At 37.1% G+C, this 16147-nt stretch overlaps 1 protein-coding gene across 1 annotated transcript; it reads left to right on the top strand.

Annotated features, from left to right (window-relative positions):
* The first annotated feature begins 4735 nt into the window (after positions 1–4735).
* LOC113099108 (retinal homeobox protein Rx1-like) lies at positions 4736–11178 on the top strand. Its single transcript, XM_026264191.1, has 4 exons — positions 4736–5008; positions 5873–6244; positions 8684–8934; positions 9405–11178. The coding sequence occupies exons 2-4, from the start codon at positions 5950–5952 to the stop codon at positions 9849–9851; spliced, it is 993 nt and encodes a 330-aa protein (XP_026119976.1). The 5' UTR covers positions 4736–5008; positions 5873–5949; the 3' UTR covers positions 9852–11178.
* The last annotated feature ends 4969 nt before the right edge of the window (positions 11179–16147 follow it).

Raw genomic sequence — 16147 nt, 5'->3', positions numbered from 1 at the left:
TTGCTGTGCAGATCTGAGGAATCATTCATGTCTGGAGCACAGTAGTTACACAACGGTCAATATTTAGTGTAAGGGGTTTGATCCGGTCACTAATGCTAACTATGAGAACTTGTAATAGTGATGCTTGACTAAGAGCTACGTATCACAAAACCACCTCAACAACGATTAGTTTAGCAATTTACATATGTGATGCGTCTTACTGCACTTATTTAACTGACTGCTAGCAATTGCATTGGTTTGAATTAGCATAAGGTTAAAGAGTGCATTTAATTTAATTAAATTAAACTGGCGAGTTTTTACGTCTCTTCCCAACAGGAATCCCATGATCAACCTGCATCATTGTCCAGAAAACGAGTGTGAGAATCTGATTCCAGCATATGTTTGTTTGGTTATTTGCTGTACAGGTAAACTGCACACAGTCGTAAGTTCACTGGGTTTACAGAGGGCTCTTACACGTTAATCTACAGATTACTAGATGTCAGGAGAACTGGGAGACAACACTGCAGGATAAACATGTGTCAGTCCCTCTGAACAGGATTCGTCCATTTCCAGGTTTCTATGCACTTCCTGACATGCCATGCAAATTCAGCTGAGGCCAAATATTGTTTTATCGGTGCAGGTTTAACATCATATCTTACTAACAAACTCTCACCCTCGACTTGTTCCAAATCTTACATAAAAGATGTTTTGAAGAATGTTGGTGACTAAACAGTTTCTGGTCCTTATTGACTTCCATAATATTTCCCATACTGTGAAAGTAAATGGGGACCAACAACTGTAAGTTACCCACATTCCTCAAAATTTCTCCTTCGGAGTTCAAGAGAAGAAAGAAACTCATACAGGCTTGGAACAACTTGAGGAGGGAGTGATTGGGGTGAACTATCCCTTTAAATTAATTAAACTATCCCATGAGCTGAAAACTGATCACTTTATCTCAAACTTCCATTTTAATAGCAAAAATAAATGTATCATAATAAGAGTTGCCATAAACACAAATGGCGCGTTTACGTAATAGCATCTTTAGCTAGTTTGTTATGTGATAAAGCGACTGCCATCCACCCTAGATTTCAATGCAGAAGTAAGCTGTTTCTGTGAATGTGCGAGACTTCTGGTCTAAAAAAAAAAAAGTGAGAATATTAACAAAGTGCAGTAAATGGTAAAAACTGTCGGTGCTACAAACCATGTGTTGGTAATCGATACACTCAAATTATATGGTAATAAATGCCAGTTTGCAACATCAAGCAGCAAAAAAAGTTGCTTTGTACAGATAAAAACATCTGAAAGTGAATAACATTATTGTTATACTTCTCCTTGGTGTGAACAGGTCTTTATTTTGGTTAAGTTTAGGATTCAAAAGTCCATTTGCTGTGTTATGGTCATACACACAAAGGGTGAAGCTAGTTGTCATGGTCATGAGCTGAATTTCATGAAAAACTGTCCATATATGAAATGTTGGGTACAACAGCTGGCTTTCTGCCTCTCGTCTTTCTTCTTGCTTCCCCCCTGGTGAGCTGACACGGCTCCTCTGTGTTAGCTGCTTTGCGTCTAATAGGATCAGAGGACTTTACATTGTCATCTGATAAACCTAATCCTCTTGATAGCTGCGCTGAAACTTCTGAGCCAATTTGTACTCAATTCACGTAATGAGGAAACAAGCGCCTAGCTTCAGGAAATATATCAGCGTGATTGAATAATTGTCTCTCGCCCAGTCCCATTAAACCTCAAACTGGGAACTCGAATCATTGATATGAAATCACCTCTTATGGCCAAGACCAAAAGTCTAGTTGTGGTTTGGACCAAGATTTGACATTCCCAACCACAAATGTTTATTGAACATATTCTCTCAAAAATGGAGTATATTAATGGAATTTAGCATTACTTTGGAGAAATTACTCAACATTGGACAAGTGCCATGTTCTCCCTGTCCATGTTTAACTAGCTTCCCCCCAAGAAAAACCAAGTGACGCTAAAATGTTGTAAATAAATGGAGCCTGATGACAAGTAGAAGGATTGGAGGACGTATAGATGGATTAAATGGGTCATGACATGAGAACCAATCAAATTTGCCTTCATCTTGTGACATAAGCTGTATTTATACCATTAAACATCCTGCAAGTTTCATAGCTTAAAATGTCCTCCTCATTATACCCAGATACTGTAGCATATCTGATCGACATCTTTAAGATGAACATCTTTAAGATGTAAGAAAAAACATTTACGAGACAGTTGTCAGAGTTCATTGGTGATTTCAAATATAAATTTTAATCGTAAGCTAAGTGAACAGGTTTGGAGAATTTGATGTTTCCACGTTCCAAGAGATACTTGCATGCCTGAGAGGCGTTTCAAAGATGGCCACCGAGTGATATGCCTTAAAGGGATGCACCTTCTCTTTCTGACATTAATGAATCTATTGACAAAAGGACAAATGGAAGAGTGAAGGAAGATTTGCTTTGATGCATTTAAACAGCGCGTTATTGCCTCTGAACAGACTTCAGAAAGATCTCAGTGTAAGTAACAAGTGGATGGTTTATTAATATGTTTTTTCGGAGCATTTTGTTTTGTAACTTACAAGGCAAAATGCAATGGAGAGTTTGCATATACTGTATGGAGAGTCCCGCAAGTAAAAGATTTCATGATGCTTTGTCTGTAAATGGTATTGATACTGTTGCATATGCAACGATGTTACCAATAAAAAAACTGTGTCCAATTTACCGACAAGCTTTAAAAGACCCCAGGGCATCATAGGGTGAATTTGTTACTTCAGTAGAACACAAACCAAGGTTTTTAACACAAACCGTTGCAGTCTTTCACTGTAAATGGAAGTCACGGCTAAAACACACAATAAAACAAACAAACAAAACCAAATAAAACCCTGCGGCTCATGACAATACATTGATGTGTAAAGACACAATATGATCATTCTGTGCAAGAAACATTTATATATATATATTTTTTTACACCTCTGATTCATGCAATGTCCCAACTGTTAGAACTCTCCTGAGCGTGTTCTCAGCAGCAGGCGCTAGGCGTCATCGTCTTCTTGTTTTATGGCAGATCGCAGACACTCCTAATTGAGATTGTAGACTGAGTGTCAATGGTCCATTTGAGAGATAGGTGGTGGTAATGCACTTATAAGTCTGTGATCCACCATAATGCAAGAAGAAGAAGAAGACGCGCCAAGAGCCTGCTGCTGACAAACATGCATAAAAGGACGTGCTCAGTTGAGTTCTAACAGTTAGCCATGATAAAAAATCTACGTAATGATCCCTTTAATCCCATTCCTTTCTAGGAACTACCATTATCCTCAAATGCCTCGTGAGCCATCAGAGAACTCATGCACGTGAGATGCAGCTATACAATGAAACTCCAAGCTTTCCAGGTACTTCCTATCTCCAACTTTGTCCTTTGTACTTGGCAACATATAAGCAAACATATGGTTAAAGTCAATCTTTGCTGGAGATATATCATGGCTGGTTGGCTGGTGTTGGCCCCTTGCACTGGCTGTAACGTTTGGCTGAGCCAAGGGATTGTAGATTTCAATGAGATCCAAGAGGTTGTTTTGAAGACATATTTCATGCAGTCCATTAACCAAAATTTCAGACCACATCTTTACTCGTCATATCTTGTCTCACTACTGTACACTAACACTGACTAAATAAGCACAGTAGGCTTCTCCCAAAGTTTGAGTCCAAGATACCAAGATTAGACAATAAATGTCTAAAGGCCAGAGACGCTTAATGAGATCAATGTTTATTTTGTATGTTTAATAGAAATTATAGTCTGTTCTGTATTTGGTACACACACATGTGTGTGTTGAGGTTCTCTGTTGTAATTTACTATAGTGGTGTTAATGGAAGCAATAAAATTGTTTACATGGATTCCTTTGAACGTTAATGAGTTAATCTTGTTCTGAGGTCATATCTCTTAATAAGCGCCGATCTCTCGTGAGTATGCCTAGGTTAACTCTGTAATGAGTTTATAAAAGAGTCTGTGCTCATGTTGTTGGCTTTATTTACTTGGCTAATTATTCCGCAGGTGATAGTATTGAGTATTTACTGTGAGACCTTCTGTGAAGCGTGCAGTTCACGCCAAAATTTGCACTGTGTCATCTTGTCAATATATGCAAATATTTATATTCGATATATATATATATATATATATATATATTTTTTTTTTAATTTATAATCATTGTAAATTGTATTAATATCTGATCACATTATTTATACATTTATTTAGCATGTTAAAAAGTAAAAAAAAAAAAGTAAAAAAAAAAAAAATATATATATATATATATATATATATATATATATATATATATATATATATATATATATATATATATATATATATATATATATATATAAATGTTTTATGTAATATTATTCATAAGAAAAAGGAATGATTATACATGTATAATTTATTTACTTATTTTTCTTATATAAGATTGAATATTTGTTTATTTCTAAAAATGGCTCTATCAATTTTCAAGGCGAATAACTTTCTCTTTGGAAACATTTTTATGCATTTATGTCAGTAACAGATTCCTGGGGAAAGACTTTTTGAAACTTTTAGTTCATCCCATTGTCACTAAAACAACTGAATTTTCTAAGAGGAAGGAGAAACGGCTTCATTAGTGTCGCCCCCCTCCTGTGTGGCGAATTCAAGCTCGATTTAGAGCAATTACTTGAGCAGAAACCGTCTGTCAATCATTCTTAAGGGGGAAGAGTCCCGATGAATGAGCTCCTGTGTAATCCTCTGCTGTTATTTCCCTTCTGAAGAGACACACACACACTTATACACCAGCTATCTGTCCAGCAGAATCCACGAGAGAACTTCTGTGCATTGGTGTATGTTTTCATGCTTAAAGTGAGAGCAGTCGAGGTCGTTCGGGGCGTACAGTAGCAGACGGAGGCGTGCTCATCACCCGCTTGTGACCCGCTGCTGGGGGAAACAGGTGGATGCGGGTCAGACCGGAGACAGAAAGAGCACGGAGCATCTCGTGTCAGAGGTATGTCCCATGCTGTGGTCAATCTGTGCTGAGGAAACTTTCTCCCAAAGCACTCTTCAATTATATGTCATTCATGTGTTTTGATAATGTACATGATAAAATATATAATTGCTATAATATTTATATATGCAATTATAAACATACATATAGATATAATAAAAACATTCAATAAATAATATGGTAATATAATATTTTATGTTTAATAATATACACGGTAATACATAAATCAAAAATGAACATAATTTGTTTATAAATATTTACGTTTACTTTTATATTTAACAATCTACATTATTTCAATGTTTTGGGGGTTTAGATGTTATTTAAATCTGAATTATGTATGTATTACACATTCGTCAGATTATCAGTATATTATAAATATAAATGTTATGTTAATGTCTGTCATATGCCAAGATCCTATGGCTTTCTGAGAAACATTAACAATGCAGACATTATATTGTGTGTAGTTATATGCTGTGATACTAATTGTGCATGTATTTGCCTTTTTAACTTTTTTACATCATCTGTAAAAGTTGATAAAAAGAAAGTGTAAGTAGTAGAGCTTATTTGATCTTACTTAGCTTATTAAACTATAAGTATTAATGCATGAGACCTTATTAGGACACTAATAAGCTCATGCTAATTGAGAAATCGTTCTGAAGTTTTTTAGTACACTGACTTTTAGTCTGTTTTTATGTCAAAGATTTATTGTATTTACAAAGATTGTGTCACTATATGCTTGAGTATTTATTAATTATGTATATTAGTTGGGGATGATTTTTTTTTACCTGAAATATGAAGAACTTGGCTTCTAAAACATTATTTAATGCACTTGTTGATTTTAGTCTCTTTGTTGATTCCAACCAGGTAAAACCTGTCCGTTTTGGAATCCTCCATCAGATCACGTGGATTTCTCCCTTGTACGGCTCCATCCCAGCATTCGAATGCATTTGTCACTGGACACTATGAACATGGTGGATGACAACTGTCTTTCGCCCAGTAACTTCCACGAGATGGTCAAAGCAGGGGGCGTAGCGGTGGGCACTCGTGTCCACAGCATAGATGTCATCCTGGGCTTCAGCAAGGACCAGGACCCTTTGCTCAACCCTGGAGGCAATGATGTAGCACACAAAGTTGGAGATGAAAGTCTTGGAGATCTAGGGAAGCGGGAACAGCGGGTACAACCCTACGGGCACCTGCCACCCCTCAGGGATGGTTCGAAGCAACCTGCATTTCACAGTGAGTTCTTCATAGGTCAAATATCAAGTGTTTCTAGCAATTACTCCTGAACTAGCCTCATATGATGGTTATTTAGGACATTAAGACACACTGTTACTAAAACCCAGAGGCACACAGGCCAAGTTCTTATGCTGAGCCCTCCTGTCAATTTTAAGGTAACAATGGCAGCTCGCCAGGGCATTAGCATCGAGCGTCACCTTAAGAGACCTAAACGAAAGTCTGACGCCTACTTTACATAACTTACAAAACCAATGGCACAGTTACCTAGATACATTCTGTTAAAATGCCATCAGTAGTTTCAAATAAAACTATGGATTGCAGAAAGATGGACACTCCTAAAGAGGATGATTGTTTTGCTAAGAAGTTGTTCTTACATTGTGGTGTTGACATCAACGTTGCCTAATTGTTTCACCTAACAATCCTTAGTGAAAATGTAGAAGACTGTTTAACATGCATTAGGATTATAGCTCAGATCATTTGGTCTTGGAAGAATCTTGAGAAATGGTTGACGTCTCAGACTTTGATTTTGACTTGATTTTTTTCTTTTTTTTTATCTGAGAAAGTGTTGCAATTATAAAAAGATCTTGGTTTATGGGATATGTTTTGGCAGAGGTGATATGCCAGGCTAAAGTATGTCTAAATATATAGAGCGATCACATTCTCATGTCTTTTCAAGGTCCTTTCAAACCTGAAAATAATTTGGCAGTGGGACACATCCCCTTGAGGAATTCCAGTAATCTGTTCCAATCTTAAACAAGATTGCACAACTGTGCATGCCGACATAATCATTTTTCCATTCTGCGCTATTTTTTTCCCCCCATTGGGCTTATTATCCATTATGCTTCTTAGTCCTGTGATGAGAGAATGTCTTGCATGACCCAGAGCCATGACAAGAGACAAGTCATTCTGTTATTCTGACTCAAACGGGACAAGATCCTTTTGAATGGTTTGAGCCTTTGAGATCGATTGTCCTCATTTGAAGCAAGCTGTCTGAGCATTTATATAGGGATGTCTTGAATATGACAGGCGTTGTGCTGATCCTTGAACCAGCATTGACTCTTGAATGTGTGAGTTCAGTTTATTGTGTGTTAGCTTGTTCCTGTCTGATCATTAAAGCCTTTACTTCTAATGTCGCCAAAGTGAGGTGTTTTCTTGCATTGTTTACTGTGTTAGCCATTCTAACAAACCTAAATTGAGATATTTTGCATTTTATTTCCACTATGGAGAACTGTATTCAGATAATCAGAAAGTCTGTGTTCATTAGCATACACTTCTCCCAAAGTGTGAACTTACTGTGTGCTGATTGCAAGGACAGTCACCGCAGGAAGCTTAAATCTGCAGTGAAGTGTCTACAAGGACACAGTAATGATAAGGGTTCACTTCACAGTCCAGTTCATTGGTTGATCTTATCTGGGACTTAACCTGCAGCATTCAGTTATTAGTACAACCTGTAGCATTTTATTACTAAATTAAAAAAGCTAACCAATAAAAGTGTAGTGCTATTATCGATGTGTAAAACATTTAACATTTTTAAATATTTTTTGTAGATTTCTGTTGATTTTCAGCACTGAAAATGTGGAACATGCTCTAGTAGTTGGGCTTCACGATACTATCGCCAATTTAATGTTAACAGTTATCTGTCTAGCATGTACATAACATTGAAGCTATTGTTAATGTTTACTTGTGCAGTTAGCATGTGTTCTGAGCTCGTTTACAATTGGACAGCAACAACTTAAAGAGTATATCAACTCATCTTGTGAGTGCATTGCACAAATCCACTTGCCCCGATGACCAGAATTTTATTGGAATTAACTGAATTAGCTTGACAACTGCCAGTAGGTCTCTCCAGTTTATCCAGGTAAAGCTTTTCCTAGAAACATAACCTTATGTTGAGGACATGGGTTAGAATCAACCGAAGCCCTTAGGTAGATTAGGGCCTGGTTTATGAGGAAACTATCAGGGGAATTAACAGGCTACATATGTTTCTGCTTGGATTATGGGATGGGAAACCCTCAGTGAAAGCCCTGCCTACCATCAGTGACATTAAAATGCTTTAGTCCAAGCCTGTTTGTTACAAGAGATTTTGGCCAGGAGTATTATGGGATTAGAATCTCGGTTTTGGAAACACCATATCAGTAATGAATTACATGCAGTCCGTATTTACCATTTGTAAGCAACAGAGATCATATTATTCATCTTCTTAACTTAACTTCAATGTGAAATGGTTGTGTGGTGTTAATGGTCGAGAATCAGGTCTGGTAACAACGAAGTTGCTAGTTCAATTCCGAAATTTCCTTGAATATGACTCTCAACCCCTGGTTGCTCCAGTTGGAGTGTGATCTTGCAATATGTTTAGTTCTATTGAAACTTCATGTTAAAGTCTGTCTAACATGGACTCTCAAGTTATGTCTTTTGTTCTTCTGTCACCCGTGGCTTTAGATTCTGACATATTCTCCAATAAGTGTGACGGGGAGTTGGACGATCTACCGAAGTCCATTGAAAGTGACAGCAAGTCTCCAGATTCAGCCGATGCGGAGCAACCCAAGAAAAAGCACCGCCGCAACCGCACAACCTTCACTACGTACCAGCTCCACGAGCTTGAGCGAGCCTTCGAGAAGTCCCACTACCCTGATGTTTACAGCCGAGAGGAGCTGGCCATGAAAATCAACCTCCCTGAAGTTCGAGTACAGGTGTGTTTCAATCTCTTTGTGAAATTAAAAGTCAGTTTCAGAGAAGATCATACCGTGTTGATAAAACCACTCTCTTTTCGGGTACTGGTAAACTGGTCCCTATCATGAGATGCTGGAGTTCTGGTTTCTCCTCACCTGGTTGCTCAACAACTTGCTTAAACTTCTTAACCAGCAAGGCCACATTCATTGATCACCTTAAACAAGAGCCAGCTTATATTGCAAGGCCACTATATTCAAGCAGCTTCATCGAAAAGACAGAGCAGCACTAACCAGAGTTCATGCTGATCTCAACTGGTCCTTTCCGTAGCGTTTCTAAACATCATCCATGACTTAAATCCAACTTTGGTTGTTTCCCAGTAAGTTTGGAAAACAAGTAGTTTGATAGCACAGATGCTTTATGTGAAACACTATCTTATTGACTTTGGATTGCCATAAAAGATTGATTATTTGAGGTGTATGTGTTCGCCCAGGTTTGGTTCCAGAATCGCAGAGCCAAATGGAGGCGACAGGAGAAAATAGATGCCAGCACTATGAAGCTTCATGACTCCCCCATGCTCTCCTTCAACCGCCCGCCAATGCACCCCACCGTGGGCCACATGAACAACTCGCTGCCCCTTGATCCTTGGCTGCCCTCCCCTCTCTCCAGTTCCACTCCAGTGCACAGCATCCCAGGGTTCATGGGTCCTACACAAGGACTACAAGCCGGCTATGCCAATCATGGTTTCCTTAGCCCAGCCCAATCCATGGCCCAAAGCATGCAGCCCATGGCGCCACCTCCATACCAATGCCCTCCACCCTTCACCGACAGATACCCTCTGGAGGACGTAGATCAGCGCAGTTCAAGCATTACCGCACTGAGGATGAAAGCTAAGGAACACATCCAGTCCATGGATAAAACCTGGCCACCCATGTGCTAAGACAGGGTACATCTCTCTTTAGCTTCGGGCCTTCATATTTCTTGGTTACTAATTGGCACTGAAGGTTACTCAAGAATCATGTTTCTTGTATTGGATGGTTATCTTATTCTCCAGGTCAGAAAAAGTTGGGCCAGCAAAATGTAGGCGCTAAATGAATTGTGTGCCATTTATTTATTTTTTTTGCAACTGGATGTAAAAACAAACAAACAACAACAACAAAAAAAAACAACTTCCAAGCCACTGATGAGTTTGGATGAGGAAAAACATTCTGTTCCATATATTTATTTGTAAGGCACACACTGGCACTGTTTATTTCTTTACTATCCTTACAAGTTTAATTGGTGTTGGAGGGATTTCTAAAACCAGAGTTACTGGGTGTGTTTTGCATGACATGACCTCTGTCTGCAAATTCACACTTCCCCCTGAATGACTGGTCTAGATGTTTTGGGTTGAAACAAAAGATAAATATGGTCAGTGGTTAGAGAAGACCTCTTAAACAGGCAGCTGATTTGATCAAAACCCCTCTGTTTGATCACAAAGGCAAGGACAAGGGACAGAAATGATTGGTTTTGGGGGAACGTTTGTATGCTTCAGTGTTCATTAGAGGCAAATGTTTATTGGCAGACCCATCTCCTGTACGTGCAGAAGAGCAGAAGGGGAAACCATCACCCTTTAATGACTCCCCTTTGTTTGGGATACTTGATCAAGGTCTGATCTTTTTGTTTCAGCTTTTTATAGGGAAAGACTGTCAGAGACTGTCACTTTAAGACTCCAAACAAATCAGAAGGTTTTTAAGAAAAAAACACCATCATTGTGCTTTAAGTCCCATTTTATGATGACTCACAGAACAATAAACCTTCAAAACAGACCTGGCTTCAAACGACCACTGTCATGTCCCACAAACACACAAGTGGGATTCGCTGCTTATTTTTAAAAGGAAACTCACTCAGTTCGTGTTGCCAGGGTTTTTGTAGCAATAAATCATGTGTAGGTGTGTTTGACTAACAAAGTTAGACATTTTGAGTCCTGTCAGGAAAGGTATTAAACTTTCAGATTCACTGAATTATTCATTTGAACAAACTATGCTTACTAATAATGTTTTAAGATTAGCTGTATAAGGATGTCAGGGATGAAGAGTTTGTAGATGTTATAATATATACAGTTGATTAAACTGTATGAGCCAGTTGTTTTTTATTTAATGTTACTTCCCACATTTCTTTCATGATGCCCTTTGGGCCAATGTTAGTTTACAGTCTGAATCTATGTTTAGATGACTTACACAGTTTGAATAATTGCAAAGCCAAACTTAGACAGCAATATGACAATCATGAGTAATTAAAATGAGTGAATGATGTTTTTGTTCAAACGTACAAATGTGGTTCTCATGTTTATAATGTGTCCTAGACGTTTTTACAGTTACCTTTGAATCAAGCAGAGAAATGAATGTCCACAAACGTTCCTGAAAAATAAACGAATCTAGTTTCTCAGTGATCTGCTGTCGACTCGTCCATTACTGGGAAGGTTGTGGTTGAACTATAGGAAAGACTGTCGATTTCCTAACCCCCTCCTGTCTCTGTTTCCCCTGACCCATGGCGCCGAGCCAGCCTGTTAGGAAGATGAGGTTCCAGTCAATCAGCCTGGCCCCTGGAGGGGGCATTGGCCTCGGGGGCCGCTGTTCCCTAATTGCCTCCTGACGCTGCTGTTCAGGCACATGTTCAGAGTGCCTGGTGCTCGACTGTATTCATGATGTGTGAGCAATGCTCTCGGACAGATGGGACACTACGGGGGCCATCTGGGGCCCCAAAAATCATGTGCTGGGAAAAATGCAAAGGGGTGTGACACAAGCTGAGGGGAAGTAAACAACCACCCAGCACACCCTAACTTGATATAAAGCACTCCAAAAACATTTGCTAATCCATATGAACCAATGTTGGTGGTAACGCATTACAAACTACACAATTTATGTAATCAGATTACTTTTCCAAGTAACTAGTAAAGTAATGCATTACTTTTAAATTCACAACAAAACATCTGCGTTTCTTTTCAAATACATAATGCAAGATACTTTACTTTCCATTTCCCCGTGTTGAGAGAAATCAGGAGTGAAGTGCCTTCAACCTTATTCCTTCAACCTTATGCTTATTAACTTCACTTTTGGTGCAAAAAGGCACAGTTTACAGTTCCCAAAATTATAACCTTTGGATTTTTTCGTTAAAAAAAAAAACAAATAAGCAAGACCAGCCCATATGAGAAAATGTAACGTAAAAAGTAATTAGCGTAATTAGTCACTTATTTATCAAATAATGCAAAATTGGTAAACACCAAGAACAACCAAGAACCATATACTGTATTTCTACAAAAAAACTTGAACAACCTAGCAACCACATAACACTCAGAAGAGTTTAGTTAATGATGGCAACACCATATATTAAAGTTCTACAAAAAACATATTCGTACTGTGGCTGAACCTAGCAGTGATCAAGGGTGGGAAGGCTGCTCATCAAGGTTAATGATGGAGAAAATCCCCAATTAGAGCTGTTTCCCGCAGGCCAGGATGAGTTCAGCGTGAGGATTAGAGAGCGAGCAGCCACTGACCGCTGCACATCTTGGCAGACGGGCGGCTGGGTTGTGGCTAGGCATGCGTTCGGCTGGACTGGCACAAAGGAATCATGGGAAAGCAGCAGTTCATCCACCGCGAAAAGCTTTGTTCGCCAGGCTGAGGGGGAATATGCTGTTTCTCCACTCTCATGCTTTGAATGTGGGTCAGTCTGTTGTGTCTAAAATCCGTTTTATTATCTCACGTTCAGTTCACAGGGTTTTTTTAGTAGGTTAGATGCTTTAATAAATAAAGTTGTGTTTGACTAAAGCTAAAAACTGCCAGGGCGACATGTCATCCAGGCCTGAAACTTTCAAAATTGTATGAATGCGTAAAGTTTTTCCTCAAGATCATCTTTTAAAAATGCCTCCTCATGAACTGACTGAAAACATATTCCACAAGCCAATCAACAATCAAGCCTCCAACGACTCAATTAATTGCATAATCTATTATTTTGTTACCTCCACACGGCGCAGGCTGAAGTTAAGAGGCTGATGGGGATGACGCATTCCTCAAAGGGGATAATACGGGAAGCGAGCGGAAATAATGGGGTTTGATTAAACGAGGTTTTCAATGGGACACGGCTCTTTTCACATGACATAATTAGAGGTCATGGAGAATGGGTGGGAGGTGGATTTGAGGCCTGGCGCCAGTATTCTTCTCATCAGTGCAAGTGAAAAGGGTCATCATTTGTAAACATGTGGAGTGCTGATGATTAGTAGGACAGTTGGAAATTAAACATTTATAGACATTATAACCTATATGGGTGAATCTTCAGTTAGGGCACGTCTTCTGTGCTCTAAAAATGAATTTTTATTGTGTAGCTTCCATGATTTATAATCAGAAAATCCTTCTTTTTTTATTTTTTTATAAGAACTTTGAACTATGATGAATGGTTGAATTTGGAATGTTATAAATGTCAAGTTGTCACATTATATGCTATCTATGTGTAATTAATATAATTTTAATAAATGTTACAATATAATAAAATATAATACAATATAATATAATATAATATAATAAATGTTAATTTACAAACTGCACAAATTATTTTGTTTTTAATTAATTACTAGTACAATCACACTCTGCATTTTTTAAAATAACATTTCTATTGGGCAAAACTTTTACTGTGCATGATAAACTGTTTTTTTTTTACAGTTAATGGTGACACATACATAACCCCATTAATATATATATATATATATATATATATATATATATGGGTCATTTGCATTATAGGACGATATTTCTTACCAGTTGAATGGCTCATTAACACAAAGTTCCTGCCACCTACTGGAGTAACTTTGAATAAGTTGAAAATTATTCACTGTTCCGATGTGCTCAAAATATCTCAGTCTGGTGACACCTGTTCTATGCAATATATAATATAATATAATATAATATAATATAATATAATATAATATAATATAATATAATATAATATAATATAAAACACAGTGCAGTAGTATTTTCTACATTGGATGTCTCATTCAACCGACTCGTTCAACCACACTGATTCACGAACCGATCACTGCAGTCATGTGTTTACTCAAAGACACGCATCTATTTGGGCTCCTCTTGGAGCTAATTTCATTGACAGAGCAGCAGAAGTTACAAAATAACTGACCATATTCCGTCTAAAATATAAGATATTCTAAATTAATTTCAAACCAGAGAATGTGAGGGGAGATGCTACACACATTTATTTATCAAACTTCTGAAATATACATATATACTGTATATAGGCTACTATATAAAAAATACATCTGAAAAAACTTAGTTAAAAATGTTTGATTCTTCCAGACGTCATAATTCAACTCCTGAGGATCATTTGCATTGTGATTTTATTCACATCATATCATTTTACTGCAGAATTTGTTGAAATATAATGACGTATTTGTGTTCATGTGCTATTTGAACACACAGTACTACAAACAGGCTTTTGGTGTTTTACATGATGGGTCAGTATTATTCTCGGGGATAATCGACAGCTGGACACAGATACTGTCAATAGAGCTCATGCTGTATTGAACCCAGTACATTCCTTTAATATTCAAGTTTCAGTTATTTCACTGCTCATGTGACGTTGCTTTAATCGGCAAAGGGTAATGCAGTGTACATCTGGTTAAAAGATCTGTGAGAACTTCCTGTTTTGTCACTCTGATCATTAACCCTTTGTGTGATCATTAGGGATAATGTGTATTTGGTCCTGCATACAATTTTTTTTCTTTCACAGCTATGTTTGTGTTTGTATTTGGATTAGATGTGGACATTCAGAAATTCTGAACATTGATTCACCTGTGCAGGTGTTTTACACACCCAACACTGTCTTCCTGTTTTACAGGTAAAGTCAAAAGTAAATTTATTTATACAGGCTCCATTTTTGTGTAAGGTAACAACATGGAGAACACCAGGAAAGAAAAGCTGTTTGTGAATAATGTGAAACCGTTTGAGAAAAGTTTGGTTTAATGCTTCTGTCTAGATACTGAGGGGATTTATGAACTGAATGAAGTTTGTGTTTGAGGATCTTCATTGTTGAGACAGAGGTAGGTTTGAACAAACACTTTTAGATTCATTATCATGTATTAGTAAGTCAATATGAGTCTGTATTTGTAGATACTTGTTATATTCTGTTGTATTGTAAAAGAACTTTCAATACGACAGACAGAAATAGGCCTAATTAAAATTTCAGGTAACACTTTCTATTAAGCCCGTATTTATAATACATTATAAGGGCATTCATAAGGCATTATAATAAATACATAATGCATTATAAATAACCTAAAATATGTTAACTATGTTATATGTTATATGTTAATATCTCAACTAATGAATAATCATAACAACAATTATGATACATAATACCTATGTATTTGTGGTTTGTTAGTTTATGAGTATGATTATTTATAACACAATGAACACCATATTAAATCTACTTCATTTTCAGTAATGGACTGTATCATATCTTGACATTGTTTAAGATCTGCACAGTATCTTACTACAGCTTGTGAGCGGTTAGATGTTGAGTGTTATTTGAGTGTTTCCTGTGGACATAATGTTAATTAATTGTTATGAGCTTAATACTCCAACAACGGAAAAAATCCAATGTTTTATATGGTTACATTTTATTTAGATTGGCCCTTTAATCAATCGACTATAAGCAATTTTGCAACTACATGCCAAGTAACTCATTAGAGTATCAGTATGCTCAAAAATGGTCGAATCTAGTATGGCAGCAAATACATTTATATTCAGTTGATTTGTTGGTAGACCATCAAAATAAAGTGTTAGCATATATTTACAGGAGCACACAAACTAATACTCTGATGACCTTTAGTTGATATGTAGTTGCAGAGTTACTTATCAACAGCTCTTTAAAGGTACCATCAAAGTAATCAAACTGATATTCCAATAAAATAGTTCAAACCTAATATGTCATATATTACACATTCATCTGATCTGATATCTGATCTTATGGCTGTTTGAGATCATTTTATTATTATTACTACTTATAAGTGGTCTTTGACCGCTTTAAGTAAAGTAGCATCAGAAAATGTCAAGATATGGGACTTATAATATATACAAAGTGGACGCAACATGTTACTTTTGTTATAAATCTGTAAAAACTGTTATAAATCTATAAAAACTGTTCTTATAAATATTCATGAGATGATACAACATATTGTAAAGTGTTTTATAA

Source organism: Carassius auratus, unplaced genomic scaffold, assembly GCF_003368295.1.
Source record: "Carassius auratus strain Wakin unplaced genomic scaffold, ASM336829v1 scaf_tig00216864, whole genome shotgun sequence".
In the NCBI taxonomy this organism is placed as follows: domain Eukaryota; kingdom Metazoa; phylum Chordata; class Actinopteri; order Cypriniformes; family Cyprinidae; genus Carassius; species Carassius auratus.
The sequence above is the reverse complement of the archived record's forward strand: the minus strand, read 5'-3'. Positions and strand labels throughout refer to the sequence as shown.

Coding starts and splice junctions, on each gene's coding strand:
- LOC113099108 (XM_026264191.1), top strand. CDS start 5,950: ATGCATTTGTCACTGGACACTATGAACATGGTGGATGACAACTGTCTT. Junction 6,245..8,683: donor GAAGCAACCTGCATTTCACA/GTGAGTTCTTCA, acceptor CCGTGGCTTTAG/ATTCTGACATATTCTCCAAT. Junction 8,935..9,404: donor TCCCTGAAGTTCGAGTACAG/GTGTGTTTCAAT, acceptor GTGTTCGCCCAG/GTTTGGTTCCAGAATCGCAG.